Source organism: Salvelinus alpinus, chromosome 17 (genome assembly GCF_045679555.1).
Source record: "Salvelinus alpinus chromosome 17, SLU_Salpinus.1, whole genome shotgun sequence".
Taxonomy (NCBI): domain Eukaryota; kingdom Metazoa; phylum Chordata; class Actinopteri; order Salmoniformes; family Salmonidae; genus Salvelinus; species Salvelinus alpinus.
In genome coordinates, this window is record NC_092102.1 from 48155612 (window position 1) to 48174791 (window position 19180).

At 46.4% G+C, this 19180-nt stretch overlaps 1 protein-coding gene across 1 annotated transcript; it reads left to right on the plus strand.

The window, feature by feature from the left end:
• The first annotated feature begins 374 nt into the window (after nt 1-374).
• On the plus strand, nt 375-14526 carry LOC139543100 (G-protein coupled receptor 61-like). Its single transcript, XM_071349268.1, has 3 exons — nt 375-1393; nt 8775-9458; nt 9767-14526. Exons 2-3 carry the CDS (start codon nt 9392-9394, stop codon nt 11242-11244), a joined length of 1545 nt encoding a protein of 514 aa, XP_071205369.1. The 5' UTR covers nt 375-1393; nt 8775-9391; the 3' UTR covers nt 11245-14526.
• The last annotated feature ends 4654 nt before the right edge of the window (nt 14527-19180 follow it).

Consider the following 19180-nt stretch of genomic DNA (forward strand, 5'->3'; position numbering starts at 1 on the left):
CTGAGGCTGGAGAGAGAGACAGCTAAGGTGACCTTTACTGAAGCTAGAGAGAGAGACAGCTTAGGTGACCTTTACTGAGGCTTTACTGAGGCTAGACAGAGAGACAGCTCCCTGCCTCCCTCCAATTCCTGCTGCCTCCTTGCCTGCTTGTCTGCCTGCCTCCCTGCATCCCTCCCTCCCTGCCTGCCTCCCTCCCTCCCAGCTGCCTGCCTGCCTCCCTCCCTCCCTCCCTCCCTCCCTCCCTCCCTCCCTCCCTCCCTCCCTCCCTCCCTCCCTCTGTGCCTGCCTGCCTGCCTCCCTCCCTGCCTGCTGTCTCCCTCCATCCCTGCCTGCCTGTCTCCCTCCATCTCTGCCTGCCTGCCTGCCTCCCTCCCTGCCTGCTGTCTCCCTCCATCTCTGCCTGCCTGTCTCCCTCCATCTCTGCCTGCCTGCCTGCCTCCCTCCCTGCCTGCTGTCTCCCTCCATCTCTGCCTGCCTGTCTCCCTCCATCTCTGCCTGCCTGCATCCCTACCGCTCTGCCTGCCTGCTGCCTCTCTGCCTGCCTCTCTGCTGCCTCTCTGCCTGCTGCCTCTCTCCCTGCTGCCTCTCTGCCTGCCTGCTGCCTCTCTCCCTGCTGCCTCTCTGCCTGCCTGCTGCCTCTCTGCTGCTTCCCTCCCTCCCTGCCTGCTGCCTCCCTCCCTGCCTGCTGCCTCCCTCCCTGCTCCGCATTGCTCTGCAGTTACCCTGAGCTCGTGCTGGAGAGAGTGTGTGGAGTGTGAGTGTGTGTGTACTATCAGCAGGACAGGAGGAGAGGAGGAAAGGAGCACGCTGTCCTGCTCTCGTTTGTTGTTCCATTCTGCTCTAGTTTTTGTTCTCTGTCCATTCTGCTGTTGCGCTGCCGTGGGTCAGGGAGGGGAAGATGAGATGAAAGAGCCAGGTGAGGAGGAAACACAGGAGCATCTCTCTCTCTCTCTCTCTCTCTCTCTCTCTCTCTCTCTCTCTCTCTCTCTCTCTCTCTCTCTCTCTCTCTCTCTCTCTCTCTCTCTCTCTCTCTCTCTCTCTCTCTCTCTCTCTCTCTCTCTCTCTCTCTTCCTCTCTCTCTCTCTTCCTCTCTCTCTCTCTTCCTCTCTTTCTTTCTCTCTCTCTCTTCCTCTCTCTTCCTCTCTCTCTCTTCCTCTCTTTCTTTCTCTCTCTCTTCCTCTCTCTTCCTCTCTCTCTCTCTCTCTCTCTCTCTTCCTCTTTCTCTGACGTGGTATAACGTGTATGTGAGTGAGTGAGTGAGTGAGTGAGTGAGTGAGTGAGTGAGTGAGTTAGTGTAAGTGAGAGAGAAAGAGCAAAATCCACTTCCCTCATCCAAGCAGACAGTGAACCTGGAGAGGAAAGGAGCAGCCAGTCTCCACACTAACTATTAAAGGTATGTCATCCTCTCGTTTCTCATCACACTGCTCTGCTTTAGCTTCACATAGGACTAGACAGGGTGTGTGTGGAGGTATCACAACGTGACTATCAGTCATGACAACATTCTATACTATACCGGCGCTTGAAGTGCTAGGCTACTTATCCTCTCCTCTCGTGACAACAACATATCCACTGAACGATAGACTCAGTTTGTGCATTGGGAGAGAGGATTCACTGAGAGAGGGGAGAGTCAGAAGAGATTCAAACAGGAGTAAACGGGGAGTGGGACATACTGTTGTAGTCAGCCAAATAGAGAGATCCAGGAGGGATAGGGAAGGTTTGATCAGATAGGGGAGAGGAGGTTGAGATGGGGGGGGGGGGTAAAGGTGGTGGACAGGGCCGTCCTAGCTGGCTAGCTGAGGGACCATTTAAACGGATTTAAAACGGGCTATGGTCCTCTATCTCCTCTCCAACATCTACATTGGGATGGTGAAACATTTTTAGAGTAGAATTTTTAGACCTCTCTCAATGGACAAACAAGCTGTGTTGTTGTTACAACAATGGTTTAGTTCTCCTTCAAGCAGTAAACACACAGATGGTCATGTGATAGGAGAGTCATATGGTTCTCAATTAGCAGCAACAGACCGACTGAGATTCTGCGATGGCCTGAAGGCACATTCTTCTTTCTTTCACGTGAACGCTTGGAGCTGCTGGCCAGGACAGTGAGGTAGTGTTTCAAGACTATTTTAACGTTCTCTTTTTTTTCTCCACTACTCCTGATCTTAGTACAAACGGGAGATTCTGTTCTGTATACAATACGAGCTGTGTAGACTTGAGGAACGACCCTCTTCTACTTATAAACACTAAGTGTTTTGAATGTTCTACTTGATAAAAACAGAATTCTGGTTCTGGAACTCTGGAACTCTGGAACTCTGGAACTCTGGAACTCTACAATTAGAATCTGTGGTTATACAGGCAGAGGTGTAGACAGTTTCACAGAATCCGAAAGACAACGTGTGCGTTTTGAAATAAATTAAATATACAGTATAATTCATGAATCATTTAACAAAAGTATGGGGGGAAAAGTATGAAAAAAAAAAAATATATCAAGTTTAATTTAAAGAGAGAATTGTAGTGACATAATCTTTCAACAATGACACTTGATGTGGTATACACATTCCCAAAGAAATATTTGACAATATCAGAATTCTTCAAGACACACGGTTCTTCATTGTAAGGGTTCATTGTACACAGTTCTATATAAGGGGATAGTAGAGACCTCCTATCTGTAAGCAGAAAAATGCATGTTGAGATGTTATCCTTACATTGGAACTGTGAGCCCTCGCTGATGTTACCATGACATTGGGTTGTGTCTCTCAGTGATGTTACCATGACATTGGGTTGTGTCTCTCAGTGATGTTACCATGACATTGGGTTGTGTCTCTCAGTGATGTTACCATGACATTGGGTTGTGTCTCTCAGTGATGTTACCATGACATTAGGTTGTGTCTCTCAGTGATGTTACCATGACATTAGGTTGTGTCTCTCAGTGATGTTACCATGACATTAGGTTGTGTCTCTCAGTGATGTTACCATGACATTGAGTTGTGTCTCTCAGTGATGTTACCATGTCATTGGGTTGTGTCTCTCAGTGATGTTACCATGACATTGGGTTGTGTCTCTCAGTGATGTTACCATGACATTGGGTTGTGTCTCTCAGTGATGTTACCATGACATTGGGTTGTGTCTCTCAGTGATGTTACCATGACATTGGGTTGTGTCTCTCAGTGATGTTACCATGACACTGGGTTGTGTCTCTCAGTGATGTTACCATGACATTAGGTTGTGTCTCCAGTGATGTTACCATATCATTGGGTTGTGTCTCTCAGTGATGTTACCATGACATTGGGTTGTGTCTCTCAGTGATGTTACCATGTCATTGGGTTGTGTCTCTCAGTGATGTTACCATGACATTGGGTTGTGTCGCTCAGTGATGTTACCATGTCATTGGGTTGTGTCTCTCAGTGATGTTACCATGACATTGGGTTGTGTCGCTCAGTGATGTTACCATGACATTGGGTTGTGTCGCTCAGTGATGTTACCATGACATTAGGTTGTGTCTCTCAGTGATGTTACCATGTCATTGGGTTGTGTCTCTCAGTGATGTTACCATGACATTGGGTTGTGTCTCTCAGTGATGTTACCATGACATTGGGTTGTGTCTCTCAGTGATGTTACCATGACATTGGGTTGTGTCTCTCAGTGATGTTACCATGACATTAGGTTGTGTCTCTCAGTGATGTTACCATGACATTGGGTTGTGTCTCTCAGTGATGTTACCATGACATTAGGTTGTGTCTCTCAGTGATGTTACCATGACATTGGGTTGTGTCTCTCAGTGATGTTACCATGACATTAGGTTGTTTCTCCAGTGATGTTACCATGACATTGGGTTGTGTCTCCAGTGATGTTACCATATCATTGGGTTGTGTCTCTCAGTGATGTTACCATGTCATTAGGTTGTGTCTCTCAGTGATGTTACCATGACATTGGGTTGTGTCTCTCAGTGATGTTACCATGTCATTAGGTTGTGTCTCTCAGTGATGTTACCATGACATTGGGTTGTGTCTCTCAGTGATGTTACCATGTCATTAGGTTGTGTCTCTCAGTGATGTTACCATGACATTGGGTTGTGTCTCTCAGTGATGTTACCATGTCATTAGGTTGTGTCTCTCAGTGATGTTACCATGACATTGGGTTGTGTCTCTCAGTGATGTTACCATGACATTAGGTTGTGTCTCCAGTGATGTTACCATGACATTGGGTTGTGTCTCTCAGTGATGTTACCATGTCATTAGGTTGTGTCTCTCAGTGATGTTACCATGACATTGGGTTGTGTCTCTCAGTGATGTTACCATGACATTAGGTTGTGTCTCTCAGTGATGTTACCATGTCATTAGGTTGTGTCTCTCAGTGATGTTACCATGACATTAGGTTGTGTCTCTCAGTGATGTTACCATGACATTGGGTTGTGTCTCTCAGTGATGTTACCATGACATTGGGTTGTGTCTCTCAGTGATGTTACCATGACATTAGGTTGTGTCTCTCAGTGATGTTACCATGACATTGGGTTGTGTCAAGGGGTCTGAATTATTTCCGAAGGCACTGTATATTTATATTCCAGCTTGTTCTGTTATTTTTTATTTTGGGGGGATTATGTGTGTATTTATTATTTATTGCTAGGTTTTACTGCACTGTTGGCGCTAGAAACACAAGCATTTCACTGCACCTGCGATAACATCTGCAAATCTGTGTACGCGACCAATAAACCTTGATTTGAAAGTTTACCTTCATCACAACTGAACAAGTATGGAAATGTACCAACAGCAATGGTGGTTGGTTGATCCATCACTGTGACAGTGTGTGTGTTCCATCACTGTGGCAGTGTGTGTGTGTTCCATCACTGTGACAGTGTGTGTGTGTTCGATCACTGTGACAGTGTGTGTGTGTTCGATCACTGTGACAGTGTGTTTGTGTTCCATCACTGTGACAGTGTGTGTGTGTTCCATCACTGTGGCAGTGTGTGTGTGTTCAGTCACTGTGACACTGTGTGTGTGTTCCATCACTGTGACAGTGTGTTTGTGTTCCATCACTGTGACAGTGTGTGTGTGTTCGATCACTGTGACAGTGTGTGTGTGTTCGATCACTGTGACAGTGTGTGTGTGTTCCATCACTGTGACAGTGTGTGTGTGTTCCATCACTGTGACAGTGTGTGTGTGTTCCATCACTGTGACAGTGTGTGTGTGTTCCATCACTGTGACAGTGTGTGTGTGTTCGATCACTGTGACAGTGTGTTTGTGTTCCATCACTGTGACAGTGTGTTTGTGTTCCATCACTGTGACAGTGTGTGTGTGTTCGATCACTGTGACAGTGTGTGTGTGTTCGATCACTGTGACAGTGTGTGTGTGTTCCATCACTGTGACAGTGTGTTTGTGTTCCATCACTGTGACAGTGTGTGTGTGTTCCATCACTGTGACAGTGTGTGTGTGTTCCATCACTGTGACAGTGTGTGTGTGTTCCATCACTGTGACAGTGTGTGTGTGTTCCATCACTGTGACAGTGTGTGTGTGTTCCATCACTGTGACAGTGTGTGTGTGTGTTCCATCACTGTGACAGTGTGTGTGTGTTCCATCACTGTGACAGTGTGTGTGTGTTCCATCACTGTGACAGTGTGTGTGTGTGTTCCATCACTGTGACAGTGTGTGTGTGTTCCATCACTGTGACAGTGTGTGTGTGTTCCATCACTGTGACAGTGTGTGTGTGTTCAGTCACTGTGACAGTGTGTGTGTGTGTGTGTGTGTGTGTGTGTGTGTGTGTGTGTGTGTGTGTGTGTGTGTGTGTGTGTGTGTGTGTGTGTGTGTGTGTGTGTGTGTGTGTGTGTGTGTGTGTGTGTGTGTGTGTGTGTGTGTGTGTTCCATCACTGTGACAGTGTGTGTTCCATCACTGTGACAGTGTGTGTGTGTTCAGTCACTGTGACAGTTTGTGTGTGTGTGTTCCATCACAGACAGACAGACAGACAGACAGACAGACAGACAGACAGACAGACAGACAGACAGACAGACAGACAGACAGACAGACAGACAGACAGACAGACAGACAGACAGACAGACAGACAGACAGACAGAGGGCTGGAGCGACAGTAAGGGCTGTAATGAGTAGTACTCCCCCTAGAGTAGTACTCCCCTTCGACTAGCATTACAACACCATGTTTCATTACAGCTACTCCCCCTAGACTAGCATCACAACACGTTTCATTACAGCTACTCCCCCTAGACTAGCATTACAACAACACGTTTCATTACAGCTACTCCTCCTAGACTAGCATCACAACACGTTTCATTACAGCTACTCCCCCTAGATTAGCATCACAACACGTTTCATTACAGCTACTCCTCCTAGACTAGCATCACAACACGTTTCATTACAGCTACTCCTCCTAGACTAGCATCACAACACGTTTCATTACAGCTACTCCCCCTAGACTAGCATCACAACACATTTCATTACAGCTACTCCTCCTAGACTAGCATCACAACACCACGTTTCATTACAGCTACTCCCCCTAGACTAGCATCACAACACGTTTCATTACAGCTACTCCTCCTAGACTAGCATCACAACACGTTTCATTACAGCTACTCCTCCTAGACTAGCATCACAACACGTTTCATTACAGCTACTCCTCCTAGACTAACATTACAACACGTTTCATTACAGCTACTCCTCCTAGACTAGCATCACAACACGTTTCATTACAGCTACTCCTCCTAGACTAGCATCACAACACCACGTTTCATTACAGATACTCCTCCTAGACTAGCATCACAACACGTTTCATTACAGCTACTCCTCCTAGACTAGCATCACAACACGTTTCATTACAGCTACTCCTCCTAGACTAACATTACAACACGTTTCATTACAGCTACTCCTCCTAGACTAGCATCACAACACGTTTCATTACAGCTACTCCCCCTAGACTAGCATCACAACACGTTTCATTACAGCTACTCCCCCTAGACTAGCATCACAACACGTTTCATTACAGCTACTTCTCCTAGACTAGCATCACAACACGTTTCATTACAGCTACTTCTCCTAGACTAGCATAGTGGAGTAGCCTAACCCAGAGTGACAACATTTGGATTGATAGTATGTCAACGTTTGATTACTGATAGATAGTGTGGCCTGACAATTCCAAAAAGCCTTGTTTTGAATTCGCAAAACTCCCATGGATGGATGCTTCGCTCCCATCTTTGCCAGTGACTCGGTCATCTCTTTATATTTACATAAAATGTCTATTTGGTACATATTATACTCTTAAAATGTTATACTTTATTAAGATACCATTACTACTTCATTTACATCACTATAAACTAGGAAATCAGTAGCATGACCACAGCTGACACATTCTCTCAACACTATGGATTTTCTGTCTCTGAGACATATGGTGGGCTGCATCCTCCGTGCTTATAGCTTCTCCCCGGCAGGGCTGGCTGTCCTGAAAGACACGCTTTAGAAGACGCAGATGGATGTATATATGTGGCTGCGGTCTGTGCCATAATTACAAACACAGTGGTGAAATGGAGATTGTAGCCAGCCATAATAACATTGTTATAATATGTTTTGTTTCACAGTGACATAAAAGAGTGTTAAAATGTGAGTGTTGAGTGTTAAAATGCAAGTGTTAAAATGTGAGTGTTAAAATGCAAGTGTTAAAATGTGAGTGTTGTGTTAAAATGCAAGTGTTAAAATGTGAGTGTTAAAATGCAAGTGTTAAAATGCAAGTGTTAAAATGTGAGTGTTAAAATGCAAGTGTTAAAATGTGAGTGTTGAGTGTTAAAATGCAAGTGTTAAAACGTGAGTATTGAGTGTTAAAAGGCAAGTGTTAAAACGTGAGTGTTGAGTGTTAAAATGCAAGTGTTAAAACATGAGAGTTGAGTGTTAAAATGCAAGTGTTAAAACGTGAGTATTGAGTGTTAAAAGGCAAGTGTTAAAACGTGAGAGTTGCGTGTTTAAAATGCAAGTGTTAAAATGTGAGAGTTGAGTGTTAAAATGCAAGTGTTAAAACGTGAGAGTTGCGTGTTTAAAATGCAAGTGTTAAAACATGAGAGTTGAGTGTTAAAATGCAAGTGTTAAAACGTGAGTATTGAGTGTTAAAAGGCAAGTGTTAAAACGTGAGTGTTGAGTGTTAAAATGCAAGTGTTAAAACGTGAGAGTTGCGTGTTTAAAATGCAAGTGTTAAAACATGAGAGTTGAGTGTTAAAATGCAAGTGTTAAAACGTGAGTATTGAGTGTTAAAAGGCAAGTGTTAAAACGTGAGTGTTGAGTGTTAAAATGCAAGTGTTAAAACGTGAGAGTTGAGTGTTAAAATGCAAGTGTTAAAACTTGAGAGTTGCGTGTTTAAAATGCAAGTGTTAAAACATGAGAGTTGAGTGTTAAAATGCAAGTGTTAAAACGTGAGAGTTGCGTGTTTAAAATGCCTTGTTCTACATCTCATAATTACAAACAGAAAAGGCGGAAGCTGTATTTTGAACCCTGCTTCATACATAGGAGAATCCCTCTCTTTGATTTCTCAGAAGGCTGTTGATGTGGCTTTGTAATGTTTAAATGACATTATTTGAAGTAGGTAAGACAGTGAACGACATTCAAAGCTTTCCTGTACTGAAGCTCTTTCTTTCTTCGCGAATATGGAGACATTCGTTGATCTCAACAAAACGTTTATCTCTGACAGAAACAGAATGCAGTTCATAACAGGTGTGTTTTGGCTCATTTTCCAATGCCTGCATTTGAATGCCTGTTTTTTAACCAATAATGTTTCTTCACCTTTGTTTCAGAGTCCAACCCCTCCAACTAGAACCCTCTCAACATCACTAAGGACGCAGCGTTCCTTATGAGCAGAGATATAAAGAGCTGTACCTATCGGGATCATCATTAGGTAAATCCTTCTCCTACCACTCAAGAGGGTCTATCCAATCTCTTCTCCTACCACTCCAGAGGCCCATCCAATCTCTTCTCCTACCACTCCAGAGGCCCATCCAATCTCTTCTCCTACCACTCCAGAGGGCCATCCAATCTCTTCTCCTACCACTCCAGAGGCCCATCCAATCTCTTCTCCTACCACTCCAGAGGCCCATCCAATCTCTTCTCCTACCACTCCAGAGGCCCATCTCATCTGCAGTCCAAACTTCCAGCATCTAGTGTTGGGTTACCTGGTGCACGACCGGACTTTGTCTCTGGAATTAAAAGTGGGACTTTGCCAGACTTCCACCAGCCAAGGGTGGCCTGTCTAGCTCTACCTGCCCCAGACAGACAGTACCACCACCACCTGAACATCTGTTACTAATCCCCAACCCAGTCCCCAGTTCCTCAGCCCAATCCCACTGCAGGGGAGGATGGGTGATGGGCCTTTGAGTCTCCCTGGCCTCTCTCCTTCCGTCTCTCTCATCCTCGCATGGAACCTCCTTCTGACACCTCCAGTTCCCCCTGGAACACCTCCACCTCCCTCTCCAGACCTCCAGGTTGGTATCCATTAAGGTTGCAAAATTCTGGTAACCGTCCCAAAATCCCCAATGGTTTTCCAGAAATGCTGTTTAGAAGATTCTAGCAATCGGGAAAGAATAAGCAGGAAATCTGGAATCCTCCAATCCCGATTTCTGGAAACCTGGGAATTTGCAGAAAGTTATCCTAATTTTGTACTGACTTGGTAGACTTTGTGTTTATGATCTTTGATAATTGTTTGTGTATGTATTGTTGTACTCAAATGGCTGAGGCAACTCTACATGTATTTTAAATATGCCTAATAAAATGAATGATTTATTTCATTCAGGGCCATGGCTCCCAGCCTTCCCAGTCTCGCTGCACCCCAACGTGAGTTTTCCTGTGGGCATCGGCGCCAGCGGAGCCCCCCTGTCCCTGACACACTCCCTGGCCCTGGTTGCCATGCTCCTCATGGACCTCCTGGCCGTCGTTGGCAACCTAGCCGTCATGGCCGTCATCACCAAGACGCTGCAGCTGAGGAAGTTCGCCTTCGTGTTCCACCTGTGTCTGGTCGACCTGCTGGCGGCTCTGGTTCTGATGCCTCTGGGGATGCTGTCGGACCGGATCTTGGTGCACGATGAGGCACTCTGTCAGAGCTACCTCTGCCTGAGTGTAGGGCTGGTCAGTGCCGCCATTTTGTCTATCTCAGCCATCAACGTGGAGAGGTATTACTACATCGTCCACCCGATGCGCCACGAGGTGAAAATGACAGTAGGGGTGGTTGTGGCAGTGTTAGTCGGGATCTGGGTCAAAGCTATTGTGATGTCAGCTCTGCCTCTACTGGGTTGGGTGCCCCAGGGAAACCAGGGGGTAGGTGTCGGACTTGGAAGAGGACTAGGGAGTCCCGTGATCCCGGGTCCTCCAAGCCAGAGACGTTGCTCCCTACACTGGACTGGAGGAGGAGGGACCACACGATTAATCTTCATGGTCTTCTTCACCTTTGTCTACTTCCTGTGTACAGTACTGATCATCCTGATTGTGTACTGTAACATGTTTAAAGTAGCCCGGGTGGCATCCATGCAGCATGGCCCCTTACCTATGTTGATGGACACACCTGGTCCCCACCTTCACCGCTCCGAGTCCCTCAGCAGCCACTCCACCATGGCTGTCAGCTTGGGGGGCCCTGGGGGCTCGTGTCCTCCACTCCGCACCCCCAGTCAGAGGACCTTCAATGGGGGTAAAGCCGCAGCAGTCCTGGTGGCGGTTGGAGGCCAGTTCCTATGCTGCTGGCTGCCTTACTTCTCCTTCCACCTGTACGCCGCCCTAGTCTCTACCCCCCAGGCCTCCCTGGCTTCGGCCCAGCTGGAAGAAGTCGTGACCTGGATCGGTTACTTCTGCTTCACCTCCAACCCTTTCTTCTATGGCTGTCTGAATCGGCAGATCCGAACAGAGCTGGGCCGAAGCCTGGGCTGTCTCTTTAAGCGGGCGGGGCCGGGCGACGGGAATCAGCTGGCCAGCCGAGAGGCCTCCATCGAGGAGAACTTCCTCCAGTTCCTCCAGGGGACAGGGTGCAATCTGGAACCCTCCACCCAGGCACACAGCAGGGCCAGCAGGGCCGAGGAGGAGGCGGGGGAGAGGGGCCGTCTTCGAGATGTACCTCGTCAGGACAACACGCCGGTCCTGGAACACACGCCTGTTGACTTCCACATCCCTGGACAGATTATCGAGAAGACCTCGGAGTTCATGGAGCAGCAGGATCTGAATCTGAACGATGACATCAACCTAGCGGAGAACTGCTGCAGAGTAAACAGGACGGTGCTGGCCTGAACTGTAGTATTGGATGTTCATTCGTACAGTAGGCCTGTTTTTGGTCCAGGCGTCAGAGGTAGAAACACTAAAGCCTGCAGGCCAAACATCGGCGTAGAAGTCGTATGGTGGAAACGACAGGTAGATGACCTGTTATATTTAGAACGTCTGGGGTATTCTATTTGATGCTGTTTGACGATTTTGTTGTCCACCGTTGCTACAGTTGGATTATGGGACATACATGTACCTAGTAAGTGAGACATTGCTCTTGAGCTACAGTTACAGTGAAGCTATCATATAGACTTGGTATCTTCTTTTGAAGAATTCAGGTTATTATTATTTGCATTCTTTGAGACTGTCACTGGAATCAGAGTTCCTCTAGGAGGTATGATGAAGGGTTCGGGGGAAATTCCATTTTTAATTCCAGTAAAATCAGGAAATAAACTGATATTCCAATTCCAATCATCCGCAATGCTTTTTTTAATGAGGTTTACTTCCAAAATAGACTGCATTTAAATGTAATTGACCCTAACCCTGGTATAACAACATTGGTACCCATTTACCATTAAGATCAAAACCCATTACATCAAATACATACAGCCAGTCTATCTACTTCCCCCTGTTTCCTGTCAATCTTCCTACTGATTTATATTCTGGTCAAGGAGAGTGAGAGAACATCTAGCATATTACCACTTGACAATCAGTTAGACAAATATAAAACTCCAATCCTATAGACATACATACAGACAGAGGGTTAAAAACCAGGTCAACACACAGATCACACAGACAGAGGGTTTAAAACCAGGTCAACACACAGATCACACAGAAAGAGGGTTAAAAACCAGGTCAACACACAGATCACACAGAAAGAGGAGCAGAATCAATTTGTATGAAACGAGTGTTTATTCCACGTTCTAGTCTCATTCTCCGCTTCCTAACGCAACCAAGAAATGAATAGATTGGAGTCTCAAGTCCTTTTCCATTTCGGACTGCATTTCCATTTGAAGCTCTATTGGGCCCTGGTCAAAAGAAGTGCACTATATGAGCAATAGGGCGCCATTTTGTATGCAGCCAATGTGTTAACAGGATCATTTCACAGCTGGTTCTTTGCCAGTGGTATTTATAGCAAGCAAGCTGGCACATTAGGTTATTTTAGACTCTCAATCCATTATTGCTATTATTTGGTCCGTTTACTAGAGCAGAAACCCACATTGGTGTGTACCTGTGATATCACACAGACAACTTCTTCAATGATCCCGCTAAAGGGATCTGAGCGGCAAGACGTTCTTCTTACCTACTGATATTATCTTATTTTCCAAGAGAATGTTGATGCAGATTATTTGGCACGATTAACAAATGGTTTAAAGGCAATAATTACTGTTTAGAATAGATACGGTATAATGATAAAAATCTAGCTTTTCTTTTTTTGTCATATTTTCCACAGCTTCATGCTCAATTTGAGCCCCTCTCTCTCTCTCTCTCTGTCACGGTGTTCAAATGTTAACTTCATTCAAAATGTCAGTTGAGAGTGTCGGACAGCAGCAGACAGCTGTTGAAGCCGCTTTTAAATGGGGACAATGGGGACAGATTCAAAAGATTTGGTCTGAGTTCCAAATGGCACCCTGTTCCCTATATTGCACAATCATTTTTTGTTTTTTTTACCCAGAACCCTATGGGCCCTGGTAAAAAGATTTGCACTACGTAGGGAATAGAGTGCCATTTTAGGCTAAACCAATTGCCAACCTCCACCAATGTCCCTGGTGTTTACAGGTAAACATTGGCGAGTGCCTGACAGTGCAGGCTAAGTGTTCTGTGGTGTTTACCCAGAAACACCCACGGCTTGTTGTGGCTACACAGCAAAGGTGACAGACAGACAGGTGTGATGAATGATTCTTACACATGGCACACTTTTACCTTCGCCTTTCTCCCTACAAGCTGTATTCTCTCTCTCTGTCTCTGTCTCTCTCTCTCTCTGTCTCTCTCTCTTTCTCTCTCGCTCTGTCTCTCTGTCTCTGTCTCTCTCTCTCTCTGTCTCTCTCCCTCCAGCTCTCTCTCTGTCTCTGTCTCTCTCTCTCTCTGTCTCTCTCTCTTTCTCTCTCGCTCTGTCTCTCTGTCTCTGTCTCTCTCTCTCTCTGTCTCTCTCCCTCCAGCTCTCTCTTTCTCTCTGTCTCGATCTCTCTCTGTCTCTCTCTCTATCTGTCTCTCTCTCTCTCTGTCTCTCTCTCACTCTGTCTCTCTGTCTCTGTCTCTCTTTCTCTCTCTCTGTCTCTCTCTCTCTCTCTCACTATGTCTCTCTCTCTATCTGTCTCTCTCTCTCTGTCTCTCTCACTCTGTCTCTCTCTCTCTCTGTCTCTCTCTTTCTCACTATGTCTCTCTCTATCTGTCTCTCGCTCTCTGTCTCTCTCACTCTGTCTCTCTCTCTCTCTCTCTCTCTCAATCCAGTTCCATTAAAAAGGCTTTACGGACATGAAAAGTGTTAAAAACAGACATTGCCAAAGCAAATGTGTAAACGTATCAAATCATGGTAATGTCGCCTTCCCTTCTCTCTCTTTTCGAGAAGTACAAGTCCATCGGCATGATCACAAGATGCAAAACACCAAGCACTCTGGGAAGCGTTTAGATTTGGGTGAAACGTTTTTGGAGAGAAGAAGATAAACGTTCCTAATTTTCTTGTGTCCATATTGACCCTGGTCAATAGTAGTCCACTATATAGGGAATAGAATGTCATTTGGGATACAATCTTGTGTAATGACTTCACTGTTGTTTTTCCAATAGGACTGTTTTCTGTTTCTAGCACATTTAGTTTTGCATGAAACAGAAAATGGGATGGTGAGGCGACTCCCAAATGAGTCAAGATTGGATTTAATGACAAGCAAAATCAATGTCATCCTGAGTCGTCTTTCAACGGGTTGCAGCTTAGTACGGTCTTCGCTTGTGAACTAGCTGGGAATATCAGTTCTCGCCCAGAGAACAACCTTCAATTCGTATTTCAGACCGTATTGTAGCATGTTTTCTGCTTCAACACTAACCTTGAATACCATGGAGGATGTCCTAAAATGCAGAACATGAAAATGTGTGGCTATATGGCCAGATGGTTGATATAAAAAAAGATTGACAGTATATTTATTTATTCAGTTATTCATAAAAAAAAATTGTATTTAATAATTTATTTTGTACCGACCCGTGAAGAAATGGACTGGGTTTTCATATCTGTCCGTTTTATTTGATCTCTTTCTATTTTGACATCTCTTCTTCGTTGGTTACCAAAATCACAGAGTTAATTAAAGATATCAACTAGATGAACCTCTGTGTCCTTTTTCATGACCTCTAATACGCTGTCAAATGTGACCCGTGTTAGGACCCCTATTTTTCATGCTGTCAAATTCCCTGACAACAAATGTAGATAAATAATGTCACTTAGATATGTTTAAGTGACATTATTTAAATTATGCCCATTAATCATCATGCGTGCTTCTGTGTGTGTGTGTGTGTGTGTATGTGTGTGTGTGTGTATGTCTGTGTGTATGTGTGTGTATGTGTGTGTGTGTATGTCTGTGTTTACGTGTGCGTGTGCGTGTGTGTGTGTGTGCGTGTGTGTTTACGTGTGTGTGTGTGTGTGTGTGTGTGTGTGAACATTCAACATGTCTCTCTGCAGGTTGTATTGGCGGGAGGCATTGAAAGTGATGATGTCATTGGATGACGTCACAGAGGTAAGATGAAGCCATAAGAACACGATGAAAGAGGTCTAACATTTGGAGTAGCAGCACTGACTGACAGGCTCTATAATATGGAGGAAGATTGTCACACAGTAAATCAAGGATAGTTGAAATCACAGGGTTACATTTTTTTGGGGGGGGGGGGTTAAATTGACTCTACTGGGAGTTAGGTAGCCTAGTGGTTAGAGCGTTGGGCCAGTAACCGAAAGGTTGCTGGATCGAATCTCCACCCAGTTGACTGCTTTAAAATGAGGTCATCTAGAACCCTCCTTCTTCCTCTATGAACCTATGACCTCTATCCTCACTGACCTTGACAGTGGTTGTCTACGCGGCGGTCACCTCCTCTCATTCTTTCCCTCCTATCTGTTAACTGATAAATTCCTCTCTCCTGTGCTGCAGCTTAAAGGGGCCAATCTGCGATGTCGTGTACAGCTGTTTCTGATCATCAACGTCATAGCGAACCAAGTGGCGGGGGTTGCCGTTTTGTTGTTTTTCAAATTATGGATTGAGCCGTTGTCAACGGAGTGACTCAGTGTTTTGATGTTGGGTTGGAGAGAGAGGAGGGGAGGGAGGGAGGGGAGGGAGGGAGGGCCGGCCCCCTGGAGGTTGGTGCAGCGGTTCAAACGCTCTCTGACCTTTCAACTGCAGTGGGATCAAAGAGTGGTGAAGCGGCTTCTGTCTCAGTTTAGGGGGCTGTTGAATAGCTTGGACCCAGGTCAGTTTAGGGGGCTGTTGAATAGCTTGGACCCAGGTCTGGTTAGGGGGTTATTGAATAACCTGGTCCCATGTCTGTTTATGGGGCTGTTGAATCACCTGGTCCCAGGTCTGTTTAGTGGACTGTTGAATCACCTGGTCCCAGGTCAGTTTAGGGGGCTGTTGAATAACCTGGTCCCAGGTCTGTTTAGTGGACTGTTGAATAGCCTGGTCCCAGGTCAGTTTAGGGGGCTGTTGAATAACCTGGTCCCAGGTCAGTTTAGGGGGCTGTTGAATAACCTGGTCCCAGGTCAGTTTAGGGGGCTGTTGAATAACCTGGTCCCAGGTCTGTTTAGTGGGCTGTTGAATAGCCTGGTCCCAGGTCAGTTTAGGGGGCTGTTGAATAGCTTGGTCCCAGGTCTGTTTAGTGGGCTGTTGAATAACCTGGTCCCAGGTCAGTTTAAGGGGCTGTTGAATAGCCTGGTCCCAGGTCAGTTTAGGGGGCTGTTGAATAACCTGGTCCCAGGTCTGTTTAGTGGACTGTTGAATAGCCTGGTCCCAGGTCAGTTTAGGGGGCTGTTGAATAGCTTGGTCCCAGGTCTGTTTAGGGGGCTGTTGAATAACCTGGTCCCAGGTCAGTTTAGGGGGCTGTTGAATAACCTGGTCCCAGGTCTGTTTATTGGGCTGTTGAATAGCCTGGTCCCAGGTCAGTTTAGGGGGCTGTTGAATAGCTTGGTCCCAGGTCTGTTTAGTGGGCTGTTGAATAACCTGGTCCCAGGTCAGTTTAAGGGGCTGTTGAATAGCCTGGTCCCAGGTCAGTTTAGGGGGCTGTTGAATAACCTGGTCCCAGGTCTGTTTAGTGGACTGTTGAATAGCCTGGTCCCAGGTCAGTTTAGGGGGCTGTTGAATAGCTTGGTCCCAGGTCTGTTTAGGGGGCTGTTGAATAGCTTGGTCCCAGGTCAGTTTAGGGGGCTGTTGAATAACCTGGTCCCAGGTCAGTTTAGGGGGCTGTTGAATAGCTTGGTCCCAGGTCAGTTTAGGGGGCTGTTGAATAGCTTGGTCCCAGGTCTGTTTAGGGGGCTGTTGAATAGCTTGGTCCCAGGTCAGTTTAGGGGGCTGTTGAATAGCCTGGTCCCAGGTTAGTTTAGGGGGCTGTTGAATAGCTTGGTCCCAGGTCAGTTTAGGGGGCTGTTGAATAGCTTGGTCCCAGGTCAGTTTGTGCATTTGTCTACTCCATTGTCATTGTCAAGCCACATATGCAATTCCATAAGGAGTTGACAAGGGAGCAGAAGCAGACCTGCCAGGCTAGAGGGAGGAGCCATGCTAGAGGGAGGAGCCATGCTAGAGGGAGGAGCCATGCTAGAGGGAGGAAGCAGGCTAGAGGGAGGAGCCAGGCTAGAGGGAGGAGCCAGTAGGAGGAGATGGGAGGCAACTGGCTGCAATGATGTCATTATGGCTTATACCTGGTTGTCAGGTAAATCAAATCAAATTTCATTGGTCATATACACATGGTTAGCAGATGTTATTGTGAGTGTAGCGAAATGCTTCTAGATCCGACAGTGCAGCAGTATCTAACAGGTTATATCTAACAATTTCACAACAAAACCTAATACACACAATCTAGTAAAGGAATGGGATGAGAACATATAAGTATAAATATATGGATGAGCAGTGACAGAGCGGCTAAGATGCAATAGATAGTAAAGAATAGATAGTGAAGGATACAGTACACAGTATATACATATGAGATGAGTAATGTGAGATATGTAAACATTCTTAAAGTAGCTTTATTAAAGTGAATAGTGTTCCATTTATTAAAGTGGCCAAGGATATCAAGTCTGTAGGTAGGCAGCCACCTCTCTGTGTTAGTGGTGGCAGTTTAACAATCTGATGGCCTTGAGATAGAAGGAGTTTTTCAGTCTCTCTGTCCCAGCTTTGATGCACGTGTACTGACCTCGCCTTCTGGATGGAAGCGGGGTGAACAGGCAGTGGCTCGGGTGGTTATTGTCCTTGATGATCTGTTTTGCCTCCCTGTGACATCAGGTGTTGTAGGTGTCCAGGAGGGCAGGTAGTTTGCCCCCGGTGATGCGTTGTGCAGACCTCACTACCCTCTGGAGAACCCTGCGGTTGTGGGCGGTGCAGTTGCCGTACCAGGCGGTGATACAGCCCGACAGGATGCTCTCAATTGTGCACCTGTGAAAGTTAGTGAGGGTTTTCGGTGACAAGCCACATTTTCCCAGCCTCCTGAGGTTGAAGAGGCGCTGCTGCACCTTCTTCCCCACACTGTCTGTGTGCGGGGACCATTTCAGTTTGTCCGTGATCTATACACAGAGGAACTTAAAACTTTCCACCTTCTCTACCGCTGTCCCGTCAATGTGGATAGGGGGGTGCTCCCTTTGCTGTTTCCTGAAGTCCACGATCATCTCCTTTGTTTTGTTGACATTGAGTGAGAGGTTATTTTCCTGACACCACACTCCGAGGGCCCTCACCTCCTCCCTGTAGGCCGTCTCGTCGTTGTTGGTAATCAAGCCTACCACTGTAGTGTCGTCTGCAAACTCGATGATTGAGGTAAGGAATGATGTCATTATGGCTCACACCTGGTTGTCAGGTAAAGAATGATGTCATTATGGCTCATACCTGGTTGTCAGGTAAAGAATGATGTCATTATGGCTTATACCTGGTTGTCAGGTAAAGAATGATGTCATTATGGCTCACACCTGGTTGTCAGGTAAAGAATGATGTCATTATGGCTCACACCTGGTTGTCAGGTAAGGAATGATGTCATTATGGCTTATACCTGGTTGTCAGGTAAAGAATGATGTCATTATGGCTCATACCTGTTTGTCAGGTAAAGAATGATGTCATTATGGCTTATACCTGGTTGTCAACAATGTCAATCAATGCAAATGTTTCCCCTTGATGTGGTTGCTTGTGAGACCCAAGATCCAAACCGGGTAATCATCGGCAAGGTTCAATTTGAAGTTACCGGCTGGACGAGGCACATATAACTGACCTCTGCCATGGTTCTTCTCTGCATGTGCATACTAGTAAGACCATGGTTTATCTTGTACTGGAGTGTAGGCTTATAGTTTACTTCACTGAATCCAGTCCTCACCGGCTGGGGTGAATCCAGTCCTCACCGGCTGGGGTGAATCCAGTCCTCACCGGCTGGGGTGAATCCAGTCCTCACCGGCTGGGGTGAATCCAGTCCTCACCGGCTGGGGTGAATCCAGTCCTCACCGGCTGGGGTGAATCCAGTCCTCACCGGCTGGGGTGAATCCAGTCCTCACCGGCTGGGGTGAATCCAGTCCTCACCGGCTGGTGTGAATCCAGTCCTCACCGGCTGGGGTGAATCCAGTCCTCACCGGCTGGTGTGAATCCAGTCCTCACCGGCTGGGGTGAATCCAGTCCTCACCGGCTGGGGTGAATCCAGTCCTCACCGGCTGGGGTGAATCCAGTCCTCACCGACTGGGGTGAATCCAGTCTTCACCGGCTGGGGTGAATCCAGTCCTCACCGGCTGGGGTGAATCCAGTCCTCACCGGCTGGG

Coding starts and splice junctions, on each gene's coding strand:
- LOC139543100 (XM_071349268.1), top strand. CDS start 9,392: ATGGAACCTCCTTCTGACACCTCCAGTTCCCCCTGGAACACCTCCACC. Junction 9,459..9,766: donor CTCCCTCTCCAGACCTCCAG/GTTGGTATCCAT, acceptor TATTTCATTCAG/GGCCATGGCTCCCAGCCTTC.